The sequence below is a fragment of the Gossypium hirsutum genome, chromosome D12, assembly GCF_007990345.1.
Source record: "Gossypium hirsutum isolate 1008001.06 chromosome D12, Gossypium_hirsutum_v2.1, whole genome shotgun sequence".
NCBI lineage: Eukaryota > Viridiplantae > Streptophyta > Magnoliopsida > Malvales > Malvaceae > Gossypium > Gossypium hirsutum.
In genome coordinates this window covers 51,006,219-51,018,874 of record NC_053448.1, presented here as the reverse complement: position 1 = coordinate 51,018,874, position 12,656 = coordinate 51,006,219, and the positions used below count along the sequence as shown (strand labels likewise).

Genomic DNA, 12,656 nt, shown 5'->3' with positions numbered 1-12,656 from the left:
AAATCAATTTTCTTTCTCCAAATCATCAAGCTTTAGAGGATTAAGAAATTCACTGAACAATTTAGAACATATTATTTCAATTATTTTGAAAGCAAATTTTCGACAAGCTAGCGAGAATGAAGAGGGTTGACAGAGAGATAGATAATAATAATAAAATATTTTTCTAATTAACATAGGATAGGAAAATTTATTTTTCTTTATTCCTTTCAAAATTAAAAATTATATTAAAAACATGACAATCAACGTTTTAAAATCTTATTTGCTTACTTAACCTTTAAATATTTAGTAAATTTTGAAATTAAAAATATAAAAAATCAATTGATTTTCAATTTATATTAAAAATTATTTATCTCTAATCTTAAATTTAAAATTTAAAAAGGTTTTGTTAAAAAATTATCTTAAAATTAAATCAATTTTATTTAAATTTTAAACTAAAAAAAGGCTTTATCTTAAAACTAGAAATGGAATAATATTTGCTTATTATTTATATTTATAAAAGGTTAAAAAAGGGTGTTATTTATATTTCTATATTAAAGTTAAAAATTAAAAATATATTATTTATATTTATATTTATCTTAAAATTAAATTTAAAATTTAAAATTAAAAAGTGACTATTAAAGTAGTTTTAACAAGGATAATGAGTAAGGACTAAAAATTATATATAGAGAGGAAAGAATTGAAAGATGAGGAATAAGACTGTTATCATAAACCAAATTTCATCTTCCACCAAGTGAGAGAATTTTGGTAAAAATATATATTTAAAATTGAGTTTATATAAAAAATAAGACTTGTTATTTAGATGGGCCAGGCTTCGAGTAAAATTTTATACCTTTAGACGTTTGGGCTATTCGTCCAAAAATTTCATGAATTTAATTTACTCGAATTTAAACTTTTCATTTTGGCCAATCAACTTCATATTTGTATTTCTCGAAAATTTTATTCAAGATCTTCATTTTCTTTTATTATTTCAACATTGTAAAAATATTATCAATAAATTTTCATTTTTACGATTCCATAATTTATCATATTGGTATGATTTATTGAGATTTTCTTTAGGAGCAATCAATTTTTTTAAAAATCTTTTGTCCAATCAATTTGTGAGGATTCAGGCATACATTTACTAAATCAAAATTGTGATTGCCAATGCCATGGTATTTGCAAATTGGTTGCGGTAGGTATTTAAATTGTAAAAATAGAATATCGGTAATGACAATATATCGCAAAGAAAAGAGAAATAAAAATAAAAAACACACAGATTTTTATGTGGAAACCCTTTCGAGACAAAACCACGGGTAAAGGAGAAGAAAATTCACTATGTCAAATTCGAATTATTACAAGAGGAGTTTCGACTTCATCTATTTATAGGTTAAAAAAACCTAATTCTAATCAAAGTCAAATATATTATGTTAATAAATGTTAACTATATTATACTCATAAATACTAAATCTTCTAGAAAGAAGATATATTTTGTTTAACTTGACTTGCAAGTAATCTCTTAGAATTTGGGTCACACAACTCTAACAATCTCCACCATGACATGAATTCTCAACGAAGAAGTTTTTCACCTCTTCCATAAAACCCCTTAAGGGTTTAACTTCAAAAATGAACACCAACCAAGTCTAAGCAATGCTCAAACTTGGTTATAGGAAGTGACTTAGTCATCATATCTGCAGGATTTTCATGAGTATTAATTTTGCTCACAACAATATCACCACAAGCAATAATATCACGAACAAAATGATACCGAACATCGATGTGTTTTGTTCTCTCATGAACATTTGATCTTTGGTAAAGAAGATGACACTCTGACTGTCACAAAATATTGTACTGATTTGAAGGTCTTCATTGAGTTCACTAAATAGTCCCTTCAACCAAATAGCTTCTTTACAAGCCTCAGTAATCGCCATGTACTCAGCTTCAGTGGTAGACAAAGCGACTGTAGTTTGCAAAGTGACTTTTCAACTAATTGCACAACCTTCGATTGTAAAGACATAACCTATGAGAGATCTTCTTCTATCAAGGTTTCCAACAAAATCAGCATCAACATACCTAATAACTCTATATTTAGTTCTTCCAAACTATAAACAAACATCAGTAGTACCTTGTAAGTATTTTAAAATCCACTGAACTGCTTTTCAATATTCTTTACCGGGATTCGTCATGTATCTACTAACTGCACTGACTGCATATGATAAATCTGGACGTGAACAAACCATAGCATACATGAGAGATCCCACTACACTAGGTATGGAACATGTGACATTTACTCAATCTCATCATCTGATCTTGGAGACAAAGCCGATGAAAGTCTGAAATGGGTTGTTAAAGGAGTACTAACAGGCTTAGCACTCTGCATATTGAACCTGCAAGGAACTTTTCAATGTACTCCTTCTGACTTAGGTACAATTTACTTGCTTTTCTATCTCTGAGAATCTCTATACCAAGTATCTTCTTTGTTGGTCCCAAATCTTTCATCTCAAATTCTTCACTTAGTTAGGGTTTGACCTTTTTTATCTCTCATTTATCTTTTGCTGCTATCAACATGTCATCAACATAAAGGAGTAGATACACAAAAGAACCATTACTGTTTTTCTTAAAGTAAACACAACTGTCAAAACTACTTCTTTTGAAATCATAAAAAGTTATAAATGAATCAAACCTCTTGTACCACTGTCTTGGTAACTGTTTCAAACCGTAAAGGGACATTTTCAGCAAGCAAACATAGTCCTCTTTTTCTGAGAATGTAAAACCCTCTGGTTGTTGCATGTAAATATCCTCCTCAAGTTCTCCATGCAAAAATATAGTTTTTACATCTAATTGCTCAAACTCCAAATCATGCATGACCACAATACCAAGTAAAGCTCGAATTGAATTATACTTCACAATTGGGGAGAACACATCTGTGAAATCCACTCCTGGAATTTGACTGTAACCCTTTGCAACAAGCCTTACTTTATATCTGAGTTCTTCAACTCCTAGAGTCCCTTCTTTCTTTTTAAACACCCATTTACAACAAACAACTTTTTTACCTTTAGGAAGTTTCACAAGATCCCATGTTCTGTTTCTGTAAAGTGATTTCATCTCATCTTGCATAGCAAACATCCACTTTTCTGAGTCTCCACAGCTAACCGCTTCAAAATAATTAGATAGCTCTTGGTTTGTATCTATATCTTCAGCCACATTTAAAGCATAAGCAACTAGATCAGCCTCGGAATACTTCTTTGGAGGTTTAATTTCTCTTCTAGTTCTATTTTTTGCAATAAAGTATTGTGGTAAAGAAGCAACTCTATTCTGAATTTTTGTACTGGCTTGAAAAGTCAACTCTGTTGTAGATTCTGGATTAATCTAATGCTCCACCTGCTTTTGATTTTCTTTATTGAAAGAGTCTTTAAGAGATAAATTAGGTGGCATAACAGTTTCATTAAAAACATCTCTGTTAATCACAGCTTTTCTATTTTCAAGACACCATAACTTATACCCTTTTATACTAGCGTTATAACCAAGAAAAACACATTTAATGGATCTCGATTCCAATTTTCCATTATCAACATGAGCATACGCAGGACACCCAAAGATCTTTAAATCAAAATAGTCAACAAGATTACCAGACCATATCTCTTGTGGAGTCTTTTTCTTAATGGCAATGGATAAAGATCGGTTGATCAAAAAACATGTAGTAGAGGCTGCTTCGGCCCAAAACGACTTTGGTAAGTTGGCATTTGACTACATCGAACCTTCTCCATGATCGTTTTGTTCATTCGTTCTACAACGCTGTTTTGCCGTGGAGTATGACGAACTATCAAGTGTCTCACGGTCCCTTCTGACTTGCACAATTTATTAAACTCATCAGAACAGAGCTCTAAGCCATTGTCTGTGTGGAGGTATTTTATTTGTTTTCCCTTATGTTTTTCAATCATAGTTTTTCAAGACTTAAATGCGGAAAACAGATGGCTTTTCTGCTTCAGAAAGAACACCCAAACTTTTCTGAAAAAATCATCAATAAAAGTTAGCATATAATTAGCTCCACCTCTCGAAGGAACTCTGGATGGCCCCCACATATCAGAATGAATATACTCCAATGTTCCCTTCGTGTTATAGATTCCTCTAGTGAATCGAACTCTCTTTTGCTTCCCAAAAACGCAGTGCTCACAGAACTTTAGTCTGCAAATTCCTTGCCCATCAAGAAATCTTTTTTTGCTCAATTCTGTCATGCCATTCTCACTCATATGCCCTAAGCACATATGCAAAGTTTAGTAATATCATCATCTAACAACGAAGAGGAAGCGAAAACTTCATCACCAGTAACAGTAGAACCCTGCAAAACATATAACTTGGCAGTCTTTCTCTGCCCTTTCATCACAACGAAGGAACCTTTGGTAATCTTTAAAACCCCACTTTCAGTTGTGTATCTGTACCCTTTTGAATTAAGAGTACTCAACGAAATTAAATTTCTCTTCAATTCTGGAACATGTCGCACGTCACTAAGTGTTTTGACAACTCTGTCAAACATCTTAACTTTAATCGTTCCAACTTTTGCAATTTTACACGAAGCATTATTTCCCATCAAAACAACACTTTCAGACACTATTTCGTAAGTTGTAAACCAATCCCGATTGGGACTTATGTGGAAGGTGCAACCCGAATCAAGGATCAATTTCTCGCTCACCTTAAAATTGTTGACAGAAGCGACTAGAAGTTCACCATCGATGTAGTCTTCTACAACATCAATTTTACTAGAATTTTCTGGTTGTTTTCCCTTTTGATTTGCAGCCTCTCTTTTGATCTTGTTCTGTAGCTTATAACACTCAGATTTAATGTGCCCTTTCTTCTTGTAGAAATTACAAGTTTTACCTCTATTTGAAGACTTCGATCTACTCTTAGATTTATTGCGAGGATTTCGTTCTTGTGTCCTTCCACGATCATCATCAGTATTCCGATCTTGTCTCTCATGAACAATGAAACCCTCTCCCTTACAGTCTGGTTTAACCACAAGATGCTTCATCTTATCATACGAGGTCAAAGAATCTTAAACCTCATCAATTGTGAGAGACTCGTGGCTATATAAAATCATGTATCTAAAGGTTGAATAAGACGGTGGCAACAAACAAATTAGAATCAACTCTAAATCTTCCTTATCATACAAAGTAGAATCAACGAATAAAGTTTAACAAGGTTGAACCTCCATGGCCTCCAAGTTTGAGAGAATTTTTTTAAACACTGTTAAGTATTCATGCATAGACGCAGCTTCCTCTAAACGATGAGCATAAAGATGCTGCTTCATATGCAACTTACTGGTTAGAGTTTTCGACATACATATTTGTTATAGCCTATTCCATAATGTAGTGGCGGTCTTCTCCTTCATCACATCTTGCAAAATTTCGTTAGACAAATGCTGATGTAATTGTGTTAACGCCTTTCAATCCTTACGCTTTTTTCTCTTCATTCGTTAATGTCGAAGATATCTTATCTATCCCTAGCAGGGCATCCTCCAGATCTATTTGCGCAAGAACTGCTTGCATCTTAATCTGCCACAACGCAAATCTGGTGTCGCGATCCAACAGCGGAATTTCATACTTCAAAGACACTATTACCTTAATCAAGACGAATAACCCGAAAGCTCTTATACCAATTTGTAAAAATAGAACGTCGGTAATGACTACAGATTTTTACGTGGAAACCCTTTCGGAAAAAAATTACGGGCAGAGGAGAAAAAAAATTCACTATGTCAAATTTGAATGATTACAAGAGGAGTTTCGACTACATCCATTTATAGGTTGAAAAAACCTAATTCTAATTAAAGTCAAATATATTATGTTAATAAATGCTAAATATATTATACTCATAAATACTAAATCTTTTAAAAAGAATATATATTTTGTTTAACTTAACTTGTAAATAATCTCTTAAAATTTAGTTCACACACAACTCGAATATATAACTTAAAATGAGGGTAATAAATGGCAGCTTTTGCTGATTTAAAAGTTGAAACTGACAGAGAAAACGAGTCCGTAGACTAAACGTCTCCAACTCCTTTTCCATTGTTTCCTAGCAGATTCTTCTTATACGCCGTCGTTTCCTGGAAATTGCATAATCTTAATTATATTACTATATAAACCATATCTTTTGGCAGCAGAATAACAGCACACTTTGTATAAAAAACAAAACAGCATACTGTATTTTACTCAAACTTTTTGGTACTCTTCAATTCCGATTTCTCACCTTCTTTTAGGTATTTCAAAGATATTCTTTTGTTGTTATTTTTAATTAATGCAATTCAGCTGCAATTTTTTTTATTTCCTCTGTGGTTTCGCTTGCTTCGTTTTCTGTTTGTTTTGCTGTCGGAAATTAGGGCTTAATCTCCAGTTTCTTTATGACTTCACTCGGTTTCTTCGTTTTCTGTCAGAACCGTCATGATTTCCTTATTTCAATTCAATCTTGACTTTTTTAAAAAATATATATTTTTTGTTTTACTCGGAATAGTTTAAAATAGTAGTAATTTTAAGTTAAACAATATTTTAATGGAAGTAATCTTCTTTAACACTTTGAAAATGTTATAGGTGGTTTCTCAGGCCGGGTTTGCTGTCAAATTTCTTAGTTTCTAAGCAACACAACGGCTGACGATTTTTCGCATTTGATAAAGTTGTGTTCTTTTTCAAAAAATGTTTTTTTATATGTTGCGTATTTTGTTTGCATCTTTAAATTATAGTTATACTCAGACTGATTAGTTCAATGAAAGGGTTGAACTGTAATTGCATCAGAATGGCTATTAATTCTTTGATTGCCGTCAGTTTCAATGTAGAAAAATTCAAAGAAAGTTTCATCGTTTTGTTCTTATCTTTTCTATTTTATCTTTTTGGTCCGAAAACCTCGATTATAACTGGTAACATCTGTCTTCTTTAACATTTGTTTATTATGATGGGTGTTAAATATTAGTACGAGTTTCTTGTATTATATCTTTTTGGGGGTAGTTAAAGGACTTATAGAAATCGCTTATTCAGTTTTCTACAAACCAGGCGAGAAATGTGTGTAAAAGGAATTTTTTTTTTGTGTGTGTGTGTGTGTGTGCGCGCGCGCGTGTTTTTGGATTAAAGTTAGTGTATTGATTGAAGGCTGTGTATGCGTATTGATTTTTGGAATACTTTATTTTGATCAGAAAATGGGGCAGGCTCTTGGGTGTATTCAAGTGGAGCAGTCAACTGTAGCTATAACAGAAGCATTTGGGAAGTTTGATGATGTGCTTCAGCCTGGTTGTCATTGTTTGCCGTGGTGTTTCGGGAAACAGGCAGCCGGTACTCTCTCCTTGCGTGTGCAGCAACTGGATGTTCGATGTGAAACAAAAACCAAGGTTTGTTGTTGCATAATTGATACCCGCATGACAATGCATCTTTTTTTTAAAAAAAAAAGAACAGTCAATCCCAAATAGCTGTTATTGTGAGATGGAATGCTTGCCATCAGGTAGACAAGGGGAATAATTGGTAAAGGAAGTTTAAATTTCATTCTTTGGAATATATATAAAGAGAAAGGTGTAATTAGTCTGATACCAGCATTGTGACCTCTGAATCATTTATATTGATGCTATAGTTGGTTATGTGCTCATTTAAGTTGAAAGGCTTTTTGGTTTAGTCCTCCATCATTTATTCCATCTGATTCTGATATTTTATTATGCCTTCAGGATAACGTGTTTGTTAACGTGGTTGCTTCAATTCAATACCGAGCCTTAGCTGAAAAGGCACAAGATGCTTTCTATAAACTCAGCAACACTAGAGCCCAGATTCAATCCTATGTCTTTGATGGTATGTGTGCTTTAGATTTCCTTAAATTGTGTAAAAACTTGAATGATAGCTGCTCTGCTCATAATCTAGAATGTCAAATATGTGGTTTGTGCTTATTTGAAGTTTGTCTATAATTATTGCAAAGGTTGCAGGATGCTATTGTGGTTTATTTGCATATCAGGGGGTCAGTATGGAATATGGGGTGTGGGACTTAAATACTTATCTACTGTGCTTCTATGGGCTCTTCCTTGTGAAAGTTTTCAGTTGAACTAAATCAATATATCTCTTCTAACTTTCAAAGAAAAAGGAAAATGCTAATGATGCCCTCTATTTGACATGTTTAATTTCCCACTATAATTATATTGTTTTAGATGAAAGTAACTTATGCTCAGCATTATGTATGAATTATGATTCGGTTCATGGGTTTTGGGAATTTAAATAGCCCTACCACTAACTTCCTCATTTTTCCTCCTCCATTATCCACGGAATCATCATCTTTTTCTCATTGGACAAAAAAGGGATCTATGAAGATGCAAACTGCCACACCTGGACAGAAAGACCCTATAGAGCTTCACTTTTCCTAGGATTGGCTTTGGGCTTTTCCAGTTGAGCTTAGGTTCCAATCTTGTCTCTGCTGTATTGCAGCTTATGAAATGTTTCAATAAGGATTTCCTTGCAATTATTTTAGAACTTTCTAATCCATTATTCTCTTGCACTGTTTCATGACTACTCTAGACTTTCATTTTATCCTCACCTCGTGGAGGATGTGAATAATTGATATAATTTGCAATCTGTGTTTTCATTTTATCATGCCATCTCATACTTTTCCTTCTCGTAATTCAAGTCAATCTGGTTGTAGATCACTGTTCTGACGATGAACTAATGGGATATACTTTAATTTAGTTATTAGGGCAAGTGTTCCGAAGTTGGAGCTGGATGCAGTATTTGAACAGAAGAATGATATAGCGAGAGCTGTGGAAGGGGAACTTGAAAAGGTATTATTGCCCTACCTGCATTGTTGTTTTAGGTTTGGATTAACCAAGGTTGTACAAGGTAAAACTTACGTATTGTTTGAATCTTTAGGCCATGTCACATTATGGGTACGAGATTGTTCAGACTCTTGTTGTGGATATTGAACCAGATGAGCATGTGAAGAGGGCAATGAATGAGATTAATGCAGGTATGATTCGTGCAACTTTATGAATTATATATATTTATTTCGCCTTTTATTTGGCTCTTTTCCCCCTAATTTTTTGAGAACTTGCCTTGTTTGTTAATGTTAATTGTCCTCGCTTGAAGAAATTATGTTTGAAAATCTTTAGCTTGTTTAACATAAATTTTGTTCTCTCAAAAAAAAACCCCATAAATTCTGTAAATAGGTCTGATATATGTTGGCTTGTTATAAATAGCGGCAAGAATGAGGGTGGCTGCCAATGAGAAAGCTGAAGCAGAGAAGATATTGCAGATCAAGAGAGCAGAAGGAGATGCCGAGTCAAAGTATCTGGCTGGGCTTGGTGTAGCTCGGCAGCGACAGGCTATTGTAGATGGACTTAGAGACAGTGTGCTGGCCTTCTCTGAGAATGTACCTGGTACATCATCAAAGGATGTCATGGACATGGTTCTTGTGACACAGTACTTCGACACAATGAAGGAGATCGGTGCATCGTCAAAATCCAACTCAGTTTTCATCCCACATGGGCCAGGTGCTGTAAGAGACATTGCTTCTCAAATCAGGGATGGTCTTCTTCAAGCAAGCCAAAACAACTGAGTACCCTCAAGTGCTGCTTAGTAGTTTGGGCAACTCAGCATAGTATTGTTTAGTCATTCTACTCAAGAACAATGGCCTTCTTGATATGCATTTGAGTGATAATCCGAGTTTGGCAAAACGGTTGTTATACGTCTTAATAGCTCAAGGTTTTAAGGTTCAGATTTCCTTTATAATTTAGGCTTATTAAATATTGTTTGTGAAAAAATAATGATAGTATTAGCACTTTATTATTGTACCTAAAGAAAATGTGACCCGGTTTATGAATTTGTATAAAATGTTTTTATGGCTTTGTACCTAAAGATGTGACACAATTTAAGATATGATCAACAAATCAACAAAATGCAAAATGCCAATTGCCAGGGTGTTAATTCATTTCAATTGTATTAAAACAAAACAAGCAGTATGTTTAATAAAAAATGGTTTAGATAAATAGTGATCTCTGGAAGTTAATCTGAAATCAAGCAAATAATAGCAAATGACCAAATCCCATGTCTGCCTGCAAGATTTGTGACTGAAAGAAGTAAACAAGTTGAACTAATTGGATGTAAGCAACACTTGTTCAACAAAGCAAATTGCTAAAAAATGGTTTAGATAAATAGTGATCTCTGGAAGTTAATCTGAAATCAAGCAAATAATAGCAAATGACCAAATCCCATGTCTGCCTGCAAGATTTGTGACTGAAAGAAGTAAACAAGTTGAACTAATTAGATGTAAGCAACACTTGTTCAACAAAGCAAATTGCTAATTTCGGTTTGCCAATAACATTATTTTTATAATCCATGAAAGTACACTATTTTTCTCCAAGTCCTCAACCAATCAAAATTAAGGCCCACCTTCCATATGACACAACAAAAACAGTTTTGCCTTTGCCTAGGGCTTGAGTGCCAAGGCCAGCCCAACTTTAGCACTTTTTTCAATTGCTCCGGTGTCCACCTCTCCAGATATTGTGATGAGCGATTTTGGGCGCCATTCATGCTGGATTAGAGCACTTGCTCTGCCATAGTTATTCAGTCGAGCCTTTACCGTTGTCAATGGGTCAAGAGCATGCTGTGTACCAATTGTGAGAGTGTTCTCATTACTTGAAAAGCTATGGCTCAGCTCCGCACCAACCGCTGTGTTAGTCAATGGGCTAACTATGTGGTAGTAGGAAGCATTAAGAGTGTCGCCTTTATCATTCCTAGAGTTAATCAACAAAACTACCTTATCAAAACCAGAAGCATAACAAGTAGAATAATGCAATCAGTGCACAAGGGAGAAAAAAGAAAGGCAGATATTTCTAGGCAACTTTCAATGCTTATGAACCAATAAATGACCAGAGGATCATATAAAGCAATGCAATACAAGTTCCATGTGAAACATAAATAATCAACCCCGGCTCCTGCTCCGGTGAAAGCACTTACAATGTCAAGGAAGCAATGAGATCAGAATGGGTGAAATTCAACCCAGCATTCAATTTTGTAAAGTTACCACTGGCAGTGTCAAATGAGAGATCAGTCCCAACAGTGACACTATTGTTTCCAACCACACCAGAGAAGTTAACAAGGGGATTTGCAGTCAATCCAATGCTAGTGCTTATGCCAGCATATTCATGTTGGTATTGCAGTTCCACCTGTTACAACAATAATAAAGACTTTGTCATGTACTCATGAAACCTACAAGTTTACAGAAGGGAAGGACAAACAAGAAGCTCAAAATGTTGGTATTTAAGAACAAAAAGCTTAATGGCAGGAGTAAGGAAGTCTCCATTACCTTGCCAGACCTTTGATCAGGGGCAATGAAACAAAAGATTGTCTTCAAACCCGGTGCAGGTTCATCAACAGTAATAGTGGCGAAAAGCTGAAACATAAAAATAAAACCCCCAAAAATCACAATTAGATAGTATATCTAAGAAGGTTGAATTCACCATGGCATGAGTTGTACAAGACAAAAACATTCCTTAACTTTGTATTCAATGTAATGAGATGGCATGCATCGAAATTAAAGGTTTACCAAATGTGAAAAAAGAAAAATTGACAACTTGCCTTAGAACTGGTGTCAACTTTGACATTGGTTGTGATGTTCTTGTTCTTCAGCTCGGTGCTTATATCAGCCAACAGCAATTCACCTTTCTTAGTTCCAGTTGATGTGATTGCCTAAATATTTATCAAATTAAAGAACAAGAAAATCAATTATATAAGAAGTAAGAAGGTAGCACATACAAAAGAAACAAAGACCCTAAACCATAAATCTCTAGATTAATCACAAAACCAGGCATACAAAATATTCATGCAACTACATCAAAAGAAATCATATGAAATCTTTATAACTAGGCAAAAGCAAAATGATTTCATACATAAACATGGCAAGTAAATAACATGCTGAACTGCCACACATATTTTACACATAAGTCTTGAAATTATTCAACGAACATAATAGACTAAAAGTCGATGTAAATTATGGGACACAGATAATAGGGAAGTTAAAATGTGAGTTCGTTCTTACAAATAAAAATAAATAAAAAGAACCGGAAATGAACAGCAGAAGCTTCGTGAAATTAGCTGAAAAAGGAAACGATATTTAGATATCCAAAAAGTAAAAAGACGAACTCACGACTCCATTGGAAGTGTAAGTAGTGAGAGTGAACTTGTGGTCGGCCTGGTAATCCTTGTAAAGAAGATCTAAATTAAGAAAAGAAAAAAAAACTAATAAAAACAGTAGAAAAAATTTTAAAAAATAAAGATAAACTAAAAAAGCACGAGTAATTGAAATATCACCTCTAGCCTTTTTGCCGATATCGGTGTAGAGACCAGGACCTTTTCCCATGCTTCTTTTTCCCGAAAAAATGGAGAGGGAACGAGAGAAACGAGAGCTGGTTTTCTGGCTTTTGGTTGTTTGCGAAACACACGGAAGAAGAAAAAGAATAAATTAAAAAAGCAAAATTAAATATTTGGTGATTCTGGACCATTGATCTTGCGTGGATAAAAATATTCGCTGTTCTTGACCGTTGATATTAACTACTACGGTTGTTGAAGCCTCGGGAGTAGGGAATCTAGATTGGGCATATTCGCCGCATCTCATCACGTTTTCGGTCACGGACCTGTGATAATTAATATGTGTTTTATGTAGGCCCTGTTTGG

At 34.1% G+C, this 12,656-nt stretch overlaps 2 protein-coding genes across 6 annotated transcripts; one reads left to right on the top strand and one right to left on the bottom strand.

The window, feature by feature from the left end:
- Nucleotides 1-6,007: 6,007 nt before the first annotated feature.
- On the top strand, nt 6,008-9,839 carry LOC107946419 (hypersensitive-induced response protein 1). Of its 5 annotated transcripts, none has more exons than XM_016880729.2 (6): nt 6,008-6,229; nt 7,154-7,345; nt 7,673-7,793; nt 8,676-8,767; nt 8,856-8,952; nt 9,182-9,839. In XM_016880729.2, exons 2-6 carry the CDS (start codon nt 7,157-7,159, stop codon nt 9,538-9,540), a joined length of 858 nt encoding a protein of 285 aa, XP_016736218.2. In that variant the 5' UTR covers nt 6,008-6,229; nt 7,154-7,156; the 3' UTR covers nt 9,541-9,839. The 5 variants fall into 5 exon arrangements, with proteins under 5 accessions (XP_016736218.2, XP_016736219.2, XP_040962948.1 ...); XM_016880730.2 differs by having other exon boundaries at nt 6,131-6,240; XM_041107014.1 differs by lacking the exon at nt 6,008-6,229 and adding an exon at nt 6,560-6,639.
- Nucleotides 9,840-10,218: 379 nt separating this feature from the next.
- Nucleotides 10,219-12,443, bottom strand: LOC107946420 (mitochondrial outer membrane protein porin of 36 kDa). Its single transcript, XM_016880735.2, has 6 exons — nt 12,294-12,443; nt 12,130-12,197; nt 11,562-11,672; nt 11,290-11,376; nt 10,941-11,149; nt 10,219-10,717 (listed from the first exon to the last, which is right to left on the bottom strand). The coding sequence occupies exons 1-6, from the start codon at nt 12,340-12,342 to the stop codon at nt 10,411-10,413; spliced, it is 831 nt and encodes a 276-aa protein (XP_016736224.2). The 5' UTR covers nt 12,343-12,443; the 3' UTR covers nt 10,219-10,410.
- Nucleotides 12,444-12,656: the final 213 nt, after the last annotated feature.